Genomic DNA, 12,854 nt, shown 5'->3' on the forward strand with positions numbered 1-12,854 from the left:
TGGTATTCTCCATAGCCCCGTCGGCACAGCCTAGCACATGGGGACACCTGGGCAGTGTTGTGAGGTAGGAAGCTGTGGGGTTTTGGAATGTCTTACAGCAACTCCAAAACTTTGCATTGCAATTCTTTGGTGTCTGAGATAGAGCTCCAGCTTGTCTGACATATATCTGATGAAGTTGGGTACCCATTGCCATCTTCCCTTTACAGCATGGACCGCAAGGCCCAGAGAGGTAGAATGACTTGTTCATGGAACCAGCAGTAGGCTGTGAATCGCTGTCCCTGAGCACTCAGCCTAGTGCTTAGTTTCTGTGAGTTCTCACCCCTCAGTATCTTCATCTTCCAACAAGAGGTTCTGACTGAGTCCACCAACCGCAGTGCAGGTTAAGAACTAGAATCTCCCACCAAGACCAATTTTGATAAAATAGAAGACAGGAACCTGGGGCTTCTGACCCTTGAAGAGCTTAAATCTCAGAGCTCTGGAGGGGATGAGGTCTCCCCAGAGAGGAGGTGGTTCTTGGAGGGGAGAGGCATTCTGCCTGGGAAACACTTGTGATCTTGCAGTGCCAGGGCACTCAGGGTGAGGGACAGGGTGTGAAATCAGTGGCACTGCTGCTTGGGTTTAGCTGGGGACATAAGAAGGAAGAGTTCAGGGGTCTGAGTCTAGCCTACCAGGGCTGACCTTGTGCAGCTCAGGTTCCCAGGAAGGGTAGGAGCAGATGCTCTGCTTTGGAATGTGGAAAGTTCCCTTGGCTAGCACTTTGCTAGGTGACATTCTTGGAAACCAGGGCATGGTAGACGGGGTAGGGATGGGGAGAGCAGTGGATTAAGTTTTGGGTCTGCCTCAAAGCTCTGTTGAACCTTAAAGTAATTTTTGCCTTTTGGTTACTCCAGCTTCAACTCATCTCATTAGAGAAACATGTCTTCGTTGGATCTTAGACTGTCAGAGCTGGGAGGGTCCTTTCAGATGAGGGGCAGGGACTGGCATAGAGCCACACAGGAGCTGGGGGAAGAGCTATTTGTAAAAGCTGGCATCTGACTTCCCAGTCCACTGCTCCTGGTCTGCCCCCCTCCTCCCGTCCTGCTTCTCTCGGGCACTCTCTCAGTTTCGTGTCCAGCTCACATTCACAAGTGCACTGCTATGGGACAGGCTATTGGACGAAGAAACTTGTCACTTTTTCTTTTTTTAATGGGGAACATGGATTGGGACTGAGAAAAGTGCACGGTAGCAAAGAATCATGGAACATTTGCAGGCATACGAAGGAGATGATCAAGGTTGAGGGGAAGGGTACACACTGAGCAGCCTTAAGACCCGACGGGATTTGTGGGAGAACTTCATTTGCCTGGTAAACACAATGACTTTTGCTAAGTCATGTTTATTGAGGACTTATGTCTGCACTGTGCTAAGTGCTATGTATATATTAATTAATTTTATCTTCATCAGACTCTTCTGAGGTAGGTAAGGTATGCCATTTTTATAATATGGACAAAGAAACTGCCATTCAGAGGTAAAGCCACCTGCCCAATGATGCAATGTCAGTAAGTGATAGGGCCTGGGTTCAGCCTTGTGTTCTGATCACTCAGCTACTCTACTCCTTTACAGAGTGTGGAGAGGGGGCTGAGATACCTCTTTATTGGCCAGTAATGGGTGGGCTGAACGAAATGGGTGAAAGGTGAGGGGTGGCCATCTTGCATCAGATAATTCTCCTGTGCTGCTGAGTGACCCGGGGCAGGCGGTTGGGGGTGAGGAACAGAATTCAATTCCTTATCCTGGTGACCCTCTGGATCCAGTCTGTGTTGTAGTAGATGTAGGAATACACTCCGTAGCGGTCCTTCTTTCCACAGTCGTCGCCCCAGGACACCGTGCCCACCAGGTACCACTGGCCTGTCGCTTTATCCAGGGTCACCATGGGGCCTCCGGAGTCACCTGAGCAAGCGTCCTTTCCCCCTAAATGAAAAGGAGATGCATGTTAAAGCTTTCCTCTTCCTAGCCCCAAATAAATCCAAAGGAGCCTCCTTTTCCCTACATCTGACTTGCAGTTCAGAGAATTGAACACGAGGGGGCGCAACAGACCATGTGACCCAAACCTGGACTCTGCAGTTCTGTCCGGCCTCCCGAGAGCTCAGTGATTTCAGTTATTGCCGGCAGGTTCGGGACTCTCCTTTCATAGGGGAATCCTTGGGCTTGGAGATGGGAATGATGGGAATTTCTTAGCACTCGTTTCTCTGATGCAGTGTAATTCTCCAGTGGAATCCTTCCTCTCGTGACCTCCCCCATTCCTCTCTGAGTCCTCCTCTGTTCAGCCTTAAAGACTGGACGATCTCCAGTCCTTCCATTGCTGGTGGTGCCCTGTTGTATGCCATCCTCTTGACTTACCTTCCTTCTCCCCAGCACAGATCATGTCCCTGGTCACTTTCTTCTTCAGAGGGGCATAGGCCTCTTGGCATGTGCGGTGGTCAACAATTGGGATTTCAATCTGCAACATAAGGCCATTGTTGGCCCTACCCCTGGCTGAGGAGTTCTTGCTGTTCTGATACCCCTAGAGCTGGCTCCTCCCCATCTCCTTCCTGGATGAGCTTAGGTCGAACCTTAGACCTGGTCTCAGAGACTATCCTATTGTGCAGGTGAAGGAACACTGAAGAATCGGGAGATCATGTACTGCTACAGTCTTATTCATGAACTTGCTGTGCGACCTTGAGCAAGTCTTTTGCCCTCCCTGGGCCTCATTTTTCTCATCTGTAATAATCCTTGCCTAGCACATTCATTATTTCAAATATGGGAATGTATACAAAACATGGCCAATCTTCTCCCCCCGCCCCCATCCCTACAATTGCTGGCTGTGGGACCTGCGGCATATAGTTTGCTTACTGCTTTTCAGACCTCTGAGATCGCTTCCTCATCTGAGAAGTGGAAGTCACACTACTTGCCATACGAATCACATGGAATGGTCCAAAGAGGAGATGAATAAGCAGATAGTTTGTAAATTACAAACACCGGATAAATGTTAAGTCCATAGGGGTTACCACTGCTTGCCTTACAGCAGGCATCACAGTAGTATGAGCTTCTGGACACTGGGTTTGTATTTTGTCCACTTCTACTTACATAGCTTGGGACAGAGTCAATACTCAGGGAATAGTCTTTTTAACTGAAGCAATAAATTGATACGTAAAAGTAAGGTATTGTGATTATTATTGCCCTGGATTCAGCTTGGGGGTAAATGTTGGAGCAGATGTCTGGAATAAAATGAAGAAACATATGAGTCTCATTTACCCACACCAAGAACTGAATGGGTCATGGGACCCCAAAGTATATTTCTTGTTGACCTTTGTCATTTCGGTCCCTCTTGGGCCATGGTCTTCCCAGATCACTGGGGAGAGAAACTTAGGGCAGAGTGGTCACAAGCACAGAGTGGTCACAAGCACATATCTTCAGCAGACCATCAAGTGCCTGACTGACCTCTATTCATTGTTCAGGTATTAAAGGGTTATTTTCTCTGGAGAGCCCTTCTGTACCCTTAAGACGAGGTTGGATTTCCTGTTATACATTCTGGAGCCTCCTGCACTTCTTCCTCATCACATTTATCATGTTGGTAACTACTTTCTGTCCCCCTCACTTGACTAAAAGGGCAGATCCAGTCTCTATAAGATCCAGGGACAGGATCTGTCCTTTTACCCCCCTGCATACCTAGTAACTAGTACAACGTCCGGTACATGGGAGGCACCAAATAAGTACCTGGAAGTTAATGAAGGAAAGGATGAATGGCTGTTGCAAATCTGAAATTTCAAAGTGTGTTAAAATAACATATGTTGAAAGGTCAAAAATTAGCTGTGGCAGTCACTAACCCCAGTCATGTCAGAGTCAGGCAGATCTTGGGGCGGGGGGGGGGGGCGTCTAGCATTGCCCCTAACTTTGCAGCTCGAGATACTATACAATGGTCTAGAGAGGCAAATGACTTGTTTAAGATCACCCAGCAAATTAGTAGGAACCAGTACTTGGGGCTATGGCTCCTTACTTCTGGTTCAGTGTTCTTTTAGGAAATGATATAAATGTGAACTCCTAAATGCAACTGTCAAGTTTATTACTACAAGAACTGCAGCTCTCAAGAGCCCATTCTTTTTAAAATTTTTTTTTTCAACATTTATTTATTTTTGGGACAGAGAGAGACAGAGCATGAACGGGGAGGGGCAGAGAGAGAGAGGGAGACACAGAATCGGAAACAGGCTCCAGGCTCTGAGCCATCAGCCCAGAGCCCGATGCGGGGCTTGAACTCGCGGACCGCGAGATCGTGACCTGGCTGAAGTCGGACGCTTAACCGACTGCGGCACCCAGGCGCCCCATCAAGAGCCCATTTTTTAGCCCATTCTCTGGTATGTGAATCTTTATGGTATACTGATGGGTCACCTTCTGGGGTGTCCAAGCCTGCTGTTTTCTGGAAGAATTTCCATAAGCTGAGTCTTTAATATGTTACGGAAATACTGAACAATGTTTAGAGACTAGTGCCCCATGTAGAACACACAGACCAAACTTGTTGGGGTTCAAAGTCCCAGTGAACTTTGGAGGTGGGTCTGGGCCCCTTTTGTCTCTCTCACCCAAAACTCTAAATCCCTGAGGGGAACATGGAGCAGAAAGGGTCAATGCAGGGCAGAGGCATCATTCTCTATGGGACATAAATTGAACCTCACCTCCATCAGTGTCTCTGGGAACCTTTGCAAGAACTGTTTCCCCCAGCCACTGACGATGACCATGGCGCCTGGAGGAAGGAAGACACAGTGAGAGAAGAGAGGCTGTCTGTGGGGTTCTCAGAGGGTTGAGTCTTGCTGTCCTATCATTCCCTGCATGGGAAGGAAGGGCTGAATTTGTCCCCTTGGAGAACGGCAGCATGGTGGAGAGGAGAACTGCTGGGTTGGAGCTTACCTGCAATAGAGGTTTGCACATTTGTTTCTAGGACTCATTAGCTGGCTAATTTGTTGTCCAGTTTCTCCCGCTCCCAACTAGCATGGAACTTAGGCTCCATTAAGTTAGTAGACTCAGCTTTCTCTCTCTTCCCTGCTATATCCCCATGCCTCCAGCAGTGCTGGTGCATAGTAGGTGTTCAATCAATAATGGTGAGAAATTAAAAAGTTCAGCCTAGTCCACAATGTGCTCTGCTGCCTTCGGGGAGCCCCCTCACCTCCCTCCCTTGCTGAGGCTTGGCTTCCCTGTCCATAAAACAAAATGAATTGGCTGGACTTGGTATTCTCTAACACCTCTCCCAGCCCTGATGTTCTAGAAGTCTATGGAGTTGGCGAATATTGGGACAGTGTGGAAATGGGTTGAGCTCTGATAGAGCAATCATTTCTTCATTTGAAAAAGAGTCTGGACACTGGAAACAGCATTGGGTGTTAAGAGGGAAAACCTGGCTTCTGGTCCCAGCTACTACGCCTCTTACAAACCGTATCTTGGGTAAAGTCACTTCACCTTGCGAGGACTCATTTTCTCATCTGGAAAATGGGACTACAATACCACTTCACCAGGCTTTTAGAAGTAATAAATTAACGAAAGCAAAGCAACTGGTACGTGGTAGGCACATGACATCTGATAAAGCAGAGTCATCGCTGTGCCTTTCCCGTTGGCTCAGCTCTATTCAGCCATGTTTTATAACTTGATCAAACCGAAGAAGGTTAGCTACGATGCGGCACTACTGGGGTTAGACCAAGATGAAAAGAAAGCCGATGTGTTTGAGTGTATTATTGAACTTAAATATCACAGCCACCCTATGGGGTATTATCCTCTGTGTAGAGGTAAGGGCCTTGAGGGTCTAACACTGTCTCAAGGTCACCCAATTGGGAAACGGCAGGGTGGGGTTTTGAATCTGTGTGGTGATGAAACCATCGTCTCTCGGGCCCAAGCTTCCTCTTTACTCTGCTTTGTGATGCTGCAGATGAGGCTCTAAAATGGGAGTTGTGCTTTGTTGAGGAGGAGGGGGTCCCAGAAATAGGGCGCATTTCCAGGAAGCCTTGCTGTTACTGTTGGCATTGCCCTAGCCCTGGGGGCTGGCCCTGGCTATTTCCCCAGCACCTCAGCACAGGGCTTTCTCCTCGGGCTTCTGAGTCCCCTTTCCAAGTTTCTAGGTCCTGTGACTGCCCCCTCCCCCCTTTGTTCCCCCAGCCCCAGGAAGGGTGGGTTCTTCCCGTGGGTACTACCTGTGTTACATTAGCATTAGTACCCCCCTTTACTGCCCTAGTCCTCCAATGCCCTGTATTAAATTCTCTCTCTTGCGATAACTAGTCTGGTTTCTGTTTTCTCATCTGGATCCTGACTGACATAGTATTTACAGTACTGGTCAAGCCTGCCTATTTACTGTGTCCTGCCATGGAGCCGCTTCTGACTTAGCTGTTTTAGGGGAGGCAGCGGAGGGATCACGCGGACATGGTCAGCAGGCTCGGCTGGCACCAGAACCTCCCCAGGGCTGGAGAAGAAGTCCCTGTGAAGGCACCTGCTGCTCTGCAGAGGCGGGAGCAGGGGTGCGGCAGAGTACCTTCCTGTGGGGGCCCCTCGGGCAGACAGATGGGCATCACATAGTCGTTCAGCACCGGGCTCTCCAACAGCTCCACCAGAGCCACGTCATTCTCAAATGTGTTGGGGTCATACAGGGGATGGAGGAAGAAGCGTTTGACTCTGAGATGCTGTTCATTCTCATCTGACCGGCGCCTCCAATGCTTACCTGGGCAAGAGAAGGCCCATGAGGCATGGGGGTAATGGAAACATGGAGGGTAAGATCACACCTTGTCCCCTGTCACCCCCTGTCCCATCCAGCCTGCTTTCAGCCTTAACCCTTTTCTGCCTCTCACTGCTCCTTTCCCAGCCATCCCCTTACTTGACTTCTGCAAAGTCATGGGCTCCTACCTCTGGCTTTCTTCTTGAGCTGATCCCATTGCCTTATAATCCTCATTCTGATGATCATTGCCACATGTCCAAACTATATAATCACACTTCAGTGCCTCGGTCAGGTGTTCCCTCCTCCATGAAGCTTCCCCGATTCTTGCGTTAGATTCTTCAGTTAGAAGTCTCTTTCTTGTGAATTCCAATGGTACCTCATCTGTTCCCCTCCTATAGGACTCTCTGCTTCCTATCTCATACTAGAGGTCTCTGTGTTCATATTCATAGTAGGCTGTAAGTTCCTTGGGGTGCAGGAACTGGCTCTTAATTACACTGTGTTCTTAGATCCCAGCGTAATGTCAGTAGGTAAGTCTGTGCTGAACCGAACTGAATCAGCTGATGGTCTAGATTTTATAAAAGAGAGGGTCAGCTTGGATCATCTGTGTGTGACTTACCTGAAACCATGGATTCATAGAAGCCTGAAGTGTCTTTAGAAAATATCTAGATTGGGATCCTTATTTTACTTATAAAAACTGAGGGCTGGACTTCAACGACTTGCTCATGGTCTCACTACCTGCAAATCATAACCTTGGGCTAGGACTGAGGCCTCTGGACTCCAGTTCTAGCTCATTCTTCATCCCGGGTGTCCTGCCCTGATGAGTGAGTGAGTGAGTGGACACGACACAGTCTATGCCCGGAACCACTGTTGGCTTCAGGAGTCAGCCTGCCCCTCACTCACCCAGGATGATTTTGAAGTCAGAAGGTCTGATCAGGTCTGAGTCCTGTAGGGCTGGGTATTCTGGATTGAGTAACTGGTGGAGGCAGTGAGCTGCGGTCACAATCCAGCTGGAGCCTGAGAACAGAATTGTACATATGTACTGCCCTAGACTGCCCCCTCCTGCCTTCTATTGCCTTGAGCTGAGAGCTTCAGACTACTTCAGGCTTTCCCCTTTCCATTGTGTTTCACAGCCCGAATTCAGACACTCATTTGACCCTAATCTGAAGATGAGGATTTAAATCTGTGATTTCATCTATCTATTCTAACCAAGAGGCCAAGACTGAGCATCTTCAATGGGATTTTAGGGCTCCCTTAAACCTATGGGCTTGGTGAACTCCAGACAGCCCAAGATGGGTCCGCAAAAAGCCTTGTGCTTGCTGGCTACCCTTTAGGCATCAGCCTCAACTGGGAACTTCTTAGAAATGCAGACTCTCGGGCTCTGCCTCAGATTTACTGAAATAGAATCTTTATTAATTCTATAATAAAATCTGGGGACTTTAACAAGACCCTCAAGTAATTCCTATTCATATTAAAGTTTGAAAAGCACTGATCTAGCACAGACATGTCCTTACCTGACTGTACTGTCAGGAAGGTGAGTCAGTGAGAGACAAGGCTGGCAGCCTGGGAGCTGCCCAGGCAGATGTGGACCCATTCAGGCCTTCTGATCTCTCAGAGATCAGACCAGGAACTGGCCAGGGACTCTAGGTTGCTATTCATTTTTCCTATGATGTCAGAGCTGGAATGTATCTTTGATGATCTGGACCAAACTGCAGTGGGAAGAGCCGCCAGCCATTTCTTTCCCACGCTTACTCCCTTTCCCACCCACGTTCACTCCTTGCAAAATCCTGACAGTCCTATTTCCTAATCCTTTCGAATCTGCCTTATTTCTTTCCCTTGTCCCATGTCCTCATGCTGAGGCTAATGACTTCCCTCCCTACAATTGCAATGGCTACCTCACTGAATTCCTGGCTTCTGGATTCACTCTTCCTTCAATCCGTGTTACCCCGGCAAGAACTTTCCAGAATATGTTTATAAATCTGCAGCAGCCTTCAGGATAGATCTAAATTCCTAAATATGGCACTCAGGGCCTTTGTAAATCTCCCTTCCCTGACTTCTCCAGGGTGAGTTTCCTGGTTCTCCCCAGTCCCACAGCCCTAGTCACCATGCCTTTGAGCTGCACATAAGTGCCTTGTAATTCATGTTTGAGGGTCTGACTCCTTGACTTAGTCCTTCCCAGTGCCAGAGACTGACCAGGACTAATAGGTGTTTGTTGACTGAAGGAGCAACCTAGAGCAGGAACACATGTCTCCTAGCTCCAGTTAAGGACTCTTCCTACCACACTGTCCTGGGTCCTGCTACTAGTGTGGACAGTGATTCTCAATGAAGAAATCTTGATCAGTCTCTAGAATGAAGGTTGGTTCCCTTCACTTTCACCCAGTCCTCGAATCCTGGGTCCCCCACCCTTTCCACATCTCCTTACCTAGAAGGGAGCCCCCACAGAAGGGCTGCTCACTCCAGTGTGACAGCATGGCAATCCAGGGGGTGGTGCCCTTCTGGGCTGGGCGTCCATTGAAGATCCTGGCCATCAGCTTCCGGGAGAACTTGGGGAGCCCACACACTGCAGCCAAAGGAGGGAGGGACAGATCACACTCTGGGCTTCATCTTGCTCTTTGCTAGAGGTATGAGCTCATCATCGTCTTTTAGGAATATCTATTATTTTTGATTTCCCAGCATTCACTGCACTTTAAGTAACAGCACCCCAGTTTTCCTCTGGGGTCTACTCTTCCCTCATTCTTAGTCCATTGTGTCCTGAGTTGGAACGATCTTACATCTGTTTCCAGACATAGGAATGTGACCCAGACCTAATGAATTAAATCCTCTCATCCTCAGGGGACAACAATTGCTCAGAGATGGGAATGTAACCCTGGCTAGCCCAATGAAAGCTGGCCTTGGGAATTTTGCTAAGCGTATTAGAAAAAGAGAAGGCCTTTCTCTATTGGGGTTGCTAAGCTGCTGGTTGTAATCCAAGATCTATCAATGATCACTTCATTGAGAGTCTTCAGAGAATGATGCTACTAATGGGAAAAAGTGAGTCTAGATGATGAAGGATGAAGCAAGAGAGAGATTGCATCCTGATATTTGGGTTCCTTGATCTAACCATACCTGAAGTCTTGTGATTTGGACTTTTTAGCTATGTGAGCCTATAACACAGACACACTCTCTCTCCCTCCCTCCCCTGCCCTCTCTCTCTTCCCTAAGCTATTTGTATTGGGTTTCTTTTACATGAATGAAAGAGTCCTGACTAATAAAGAATTTTCATGCTCTATCCAGGGGGATCTCTTCTCAGAGAAGCCCTTCCTCAGGGCCTTGGGGGGTTGAAGACCCCTCCAAGGGTCTGCCTGATCCATATTGTTTCCACTGACTTGGATTCACAGACACAGACACACAGCATCTTACAGCTGAACAGCCTTGGAGACCATCTAGTCTATCCCTCTCATCACACACCTAAGGAAACTGAGGCTTTAAGAAGGGAATTAACTTGCAAAGAGCTACTTTATGAGTTAGTGGCAAAATTCTAATCTAGGTCTCCTGACTTCAGGGCTTTTCCCACCGCATCCAGCACCACTAACTCTTACTATGTGACTTCCTAGAGCACTCATACCCTAAGCCCCTGGATCCAGGTAGCCATTTGCCTTCTTGGTAGCTGTCACCAGGCTGCTGAGTAGGGCTGGGGAAATCCCAGATGGATGTGCTTTAACCTTGACTGCATCTTCAGTATCTTCCAGTGGCTTCGTTCTACATGCCCTTGGCTAATGTCCCAGGCTAATGTCCTGTCCCCACTCCCAGCAGAATATCAGAGCCCACTGGGTGGGAACTCTCCCAAGCATTCTCTCTCCATCTTCCCCTGTCTATAAACCTTTTTCTCTTCAGAACTAATTCTGGACTCTGTATCTTCTCACTTCCACACTCTTGGGGACCTGGCTTGGGAGATTCTCATCCCTCTCTGATATCTTGAATCTTTCCTTTGCCCACACCTCCAAAACATGGCCAAGTTCTCATCCTAAAATCGCACTTCCACTTTCCTGGCTTCTCATTCATTCTACAGTCTCTCCTTCTCCTCCCTTCCATAGCCAAACTTATGGAAAGAGGAATTGACAGTTAGTCTCCACATCCTCTCCTCTCCTTTGGAGGTGGATTTGGAAGAAGAAAGTGGCAGACTGTGCATACACTTGGAAATAAAGTGGCTATTTGGACATTTAGTAGATCCACAACAATATATGGAAGTAGAATGACTCTGGGCCCATACATAGGACTTCAAAAGACACGTTTTCATGTGTAGGAAAACAGGATTTGAAATTTTCTGTCATATATTCTCTATCTCCAGGAATTCCCCTTGCCCTCTGGCTCCTTATTATTAAAGCTGAGCATCCATTGTTTTAGGTGAGGCTGGATACAATTCTGACTTTTGAAAGAGCAAAGTAGAAAGCAAAGTTGGAAATTTAAACTTTCATTTGAAGAGTCAAGGATTGTGGTAAAAGATTTGTAGGTTTCAAGGAACCCAAACCCAGAGAACTAAGTATATAATCATATAATTTTTACTATAAGTCATAGAGAAAAGTGGATGTAAGGATAGTTGCCTGCCTCAAGAGAGAGCGATAAAACCTAGGAAAAGTCTGGAGACAGAGGGGGGAAATGAGAGAGGGAGAGAGGAAGGAAGGAAAGAGAGAGAGAGAGAGAGAGAGAGAGAGAGAGAGAGAGAGAGAAGAGAGGAGGAGGAGGAGGAGGAGGAGGAGGAGGAGGAGGAGGAGGGAGAGTTGGAGATTTAAACACAGCAGGGCCCTGCTTCCTAGAGCCTCTGAGTGGACAGTAGAGGCTGGGTCCTTGTCCCTGGGGAGTGTCCTGCCTGGAGGTTAGCTTCGGACTGTCCTGTGGCATTGGCACTGTTGACTACTGTACCCTTCCTGATACTGCCTCCTTGGTTTCTGAAGCACTTCTCTTCCTGTGTTTCTGACCCCTCTTTTTGGTCTCTTTCTTGGAGTTTCTCTTCTCTCCATGCCTTCCATGCTGTGGCACCCTTGATCAGTCCTTGGCCCATTCTTCTGGACACTTCTGGTAGATAATAGCAGTCTCCTGTGCCATCCTACTGTCTATACTGTACCCTGATGGATTCCAAATCGGTATCTCTGACCTGGCTTCACTTCTCAGTGATTCCCTTCTTGCTTATTCATTCCTTACATCTCCAGCTGGATTGCTCGTGACCTTCTCCCCTCTGATATTCCAGATGTCTGTTAAGGTCTGCATAGATTGCATCCTAAAGCTGGTAAAAAAAAAATCACCAGGGGAAGTAGAGAGTAACGTGACTCCTCCCTGCCATGTCACAAGGTGGTTTCCATGTAACCTCATGATACCTCAGTGTCTCGATATGTCACAACATAAAGTCCTAATATTTAGAGGATAGTAAAAATCTGACACACATTAGAACACAAGACAGGATAGTGCTCGAGACCAGCTACATATACAATGTCAAGCATAATTTAGGATTCTTTTAGTTCTCAATAGTGTAAAAAAACATGATATTTTCATTATGATACAAACCCCAAACAAAGGTAAACCATGAGCACATCCATGGAGAGCCCTCATGAGCAGGTTAGCTGTGCCCCCCCTCCCCACCAGCTCCGTGCCTGCACTATTTCACACCAGGCCTATACACTGAGCCCTGCTGAATACATCATTTGGATGTTTTAAACTCCCCCAGCTCCCACATCTGCACTGGCTTAGCCATAGGTCTGGTGGGTTTGCACCTTTTTCTCCAGCACCTTCCCCCTCCCCCCACTTCCCACACTGTGCTGCCCACCCTCAGAATCCTCTGCCAGTGAGACCCAGGAATCTGCATTTCTAAGGAGCACTCCAGGTGATCCTAATATACTCCCAATTAGAGAGTCACTGGTTACAGGACATAGTGCAAACATTGTATGGCCTTTAAGACTCCTTCCACCTTCCCTGATTCCCTGATGCACCTCTCCACTCAGGCATGCTTCCCTGCTTGATCTTCATCCACACTGGCCCTTCTCTCCTGTCTCCTGGTGTGTTCTCTGCAGCCTGTTTATAAAGCTCCCCAAATCCTCTTGAGCCCTGTGACTCTCCCGCCTTCAAGTGCCCACAGTGCTGTGATCTCTACTCTTCTTACAACACTTCACTGCTTTCACCTGTGTGAGACAAG

At 47.9% G+C, this 12,854-nt stretch overlaps 1 protein-coding gene across 2 annotated transcripts in view; it reads right to left on the reverse strand.

Moving 5' to 3' along the window:
• Positions 1–1,352: 1,352 nt before the first annotated feature.
• The window catches only part of MASP1 (MBL associated serine protease 1), a 61,055-nt gene continuing 49,553 nt past the window's right edge, over positions 1,353–12,854 (reverse strand). Inside the window, exons 11-16 of one of the 2 annotated variants that reach the window (XM_040481060.1) lie at positions 9,114–9,251; positions 7,595–7,708; positions 6,515–6,700; positions 4,680–4,747; positions 2,374–2,473; positions 1,353–1,944 (exon numbers count right to left, since the gene is read on the reverse strand). In XM_040481060.1, coding sequence (XP_040336994.1) covers positions 1,754–1,944; positions 2,374–2,473; positions 4,680–4,747; positions 6,515–6,700; positions 7,595–7,708; positions 9,114–9,251 — 797 coding nt within the window. In that variant the 3' untranslated portion in view covers positions 1,353–1,753. The remainder of the gene's footprint in view (positions 1,945–2,373; positions 2,474–4,679; positions 4,748–6,514; positions 6,701–7,594; positions 7,709–9,113; positions 9,252–12,854) is intronic. The other variant, XM_040481062.1, reaches the window with a different exon arrangement.

This window comes from Herpailurus yagouaroundi, unplaced genomic scaffold (assembly GCF_014898765.1).
Source record: "Herpailurus yagouaroundi ecotype Mexico unplaced genomic scaffold, PumYag 159, whole genome shotgun sequence".
In the NCBI taxonomy this organism is placed as follows: domain Eukaryota; kingdom Metazoa; phylum Chordata; class Mammalia; order Carnivora; family Felidae; genus Herpailurus; species Herpailurus yagouaroundi.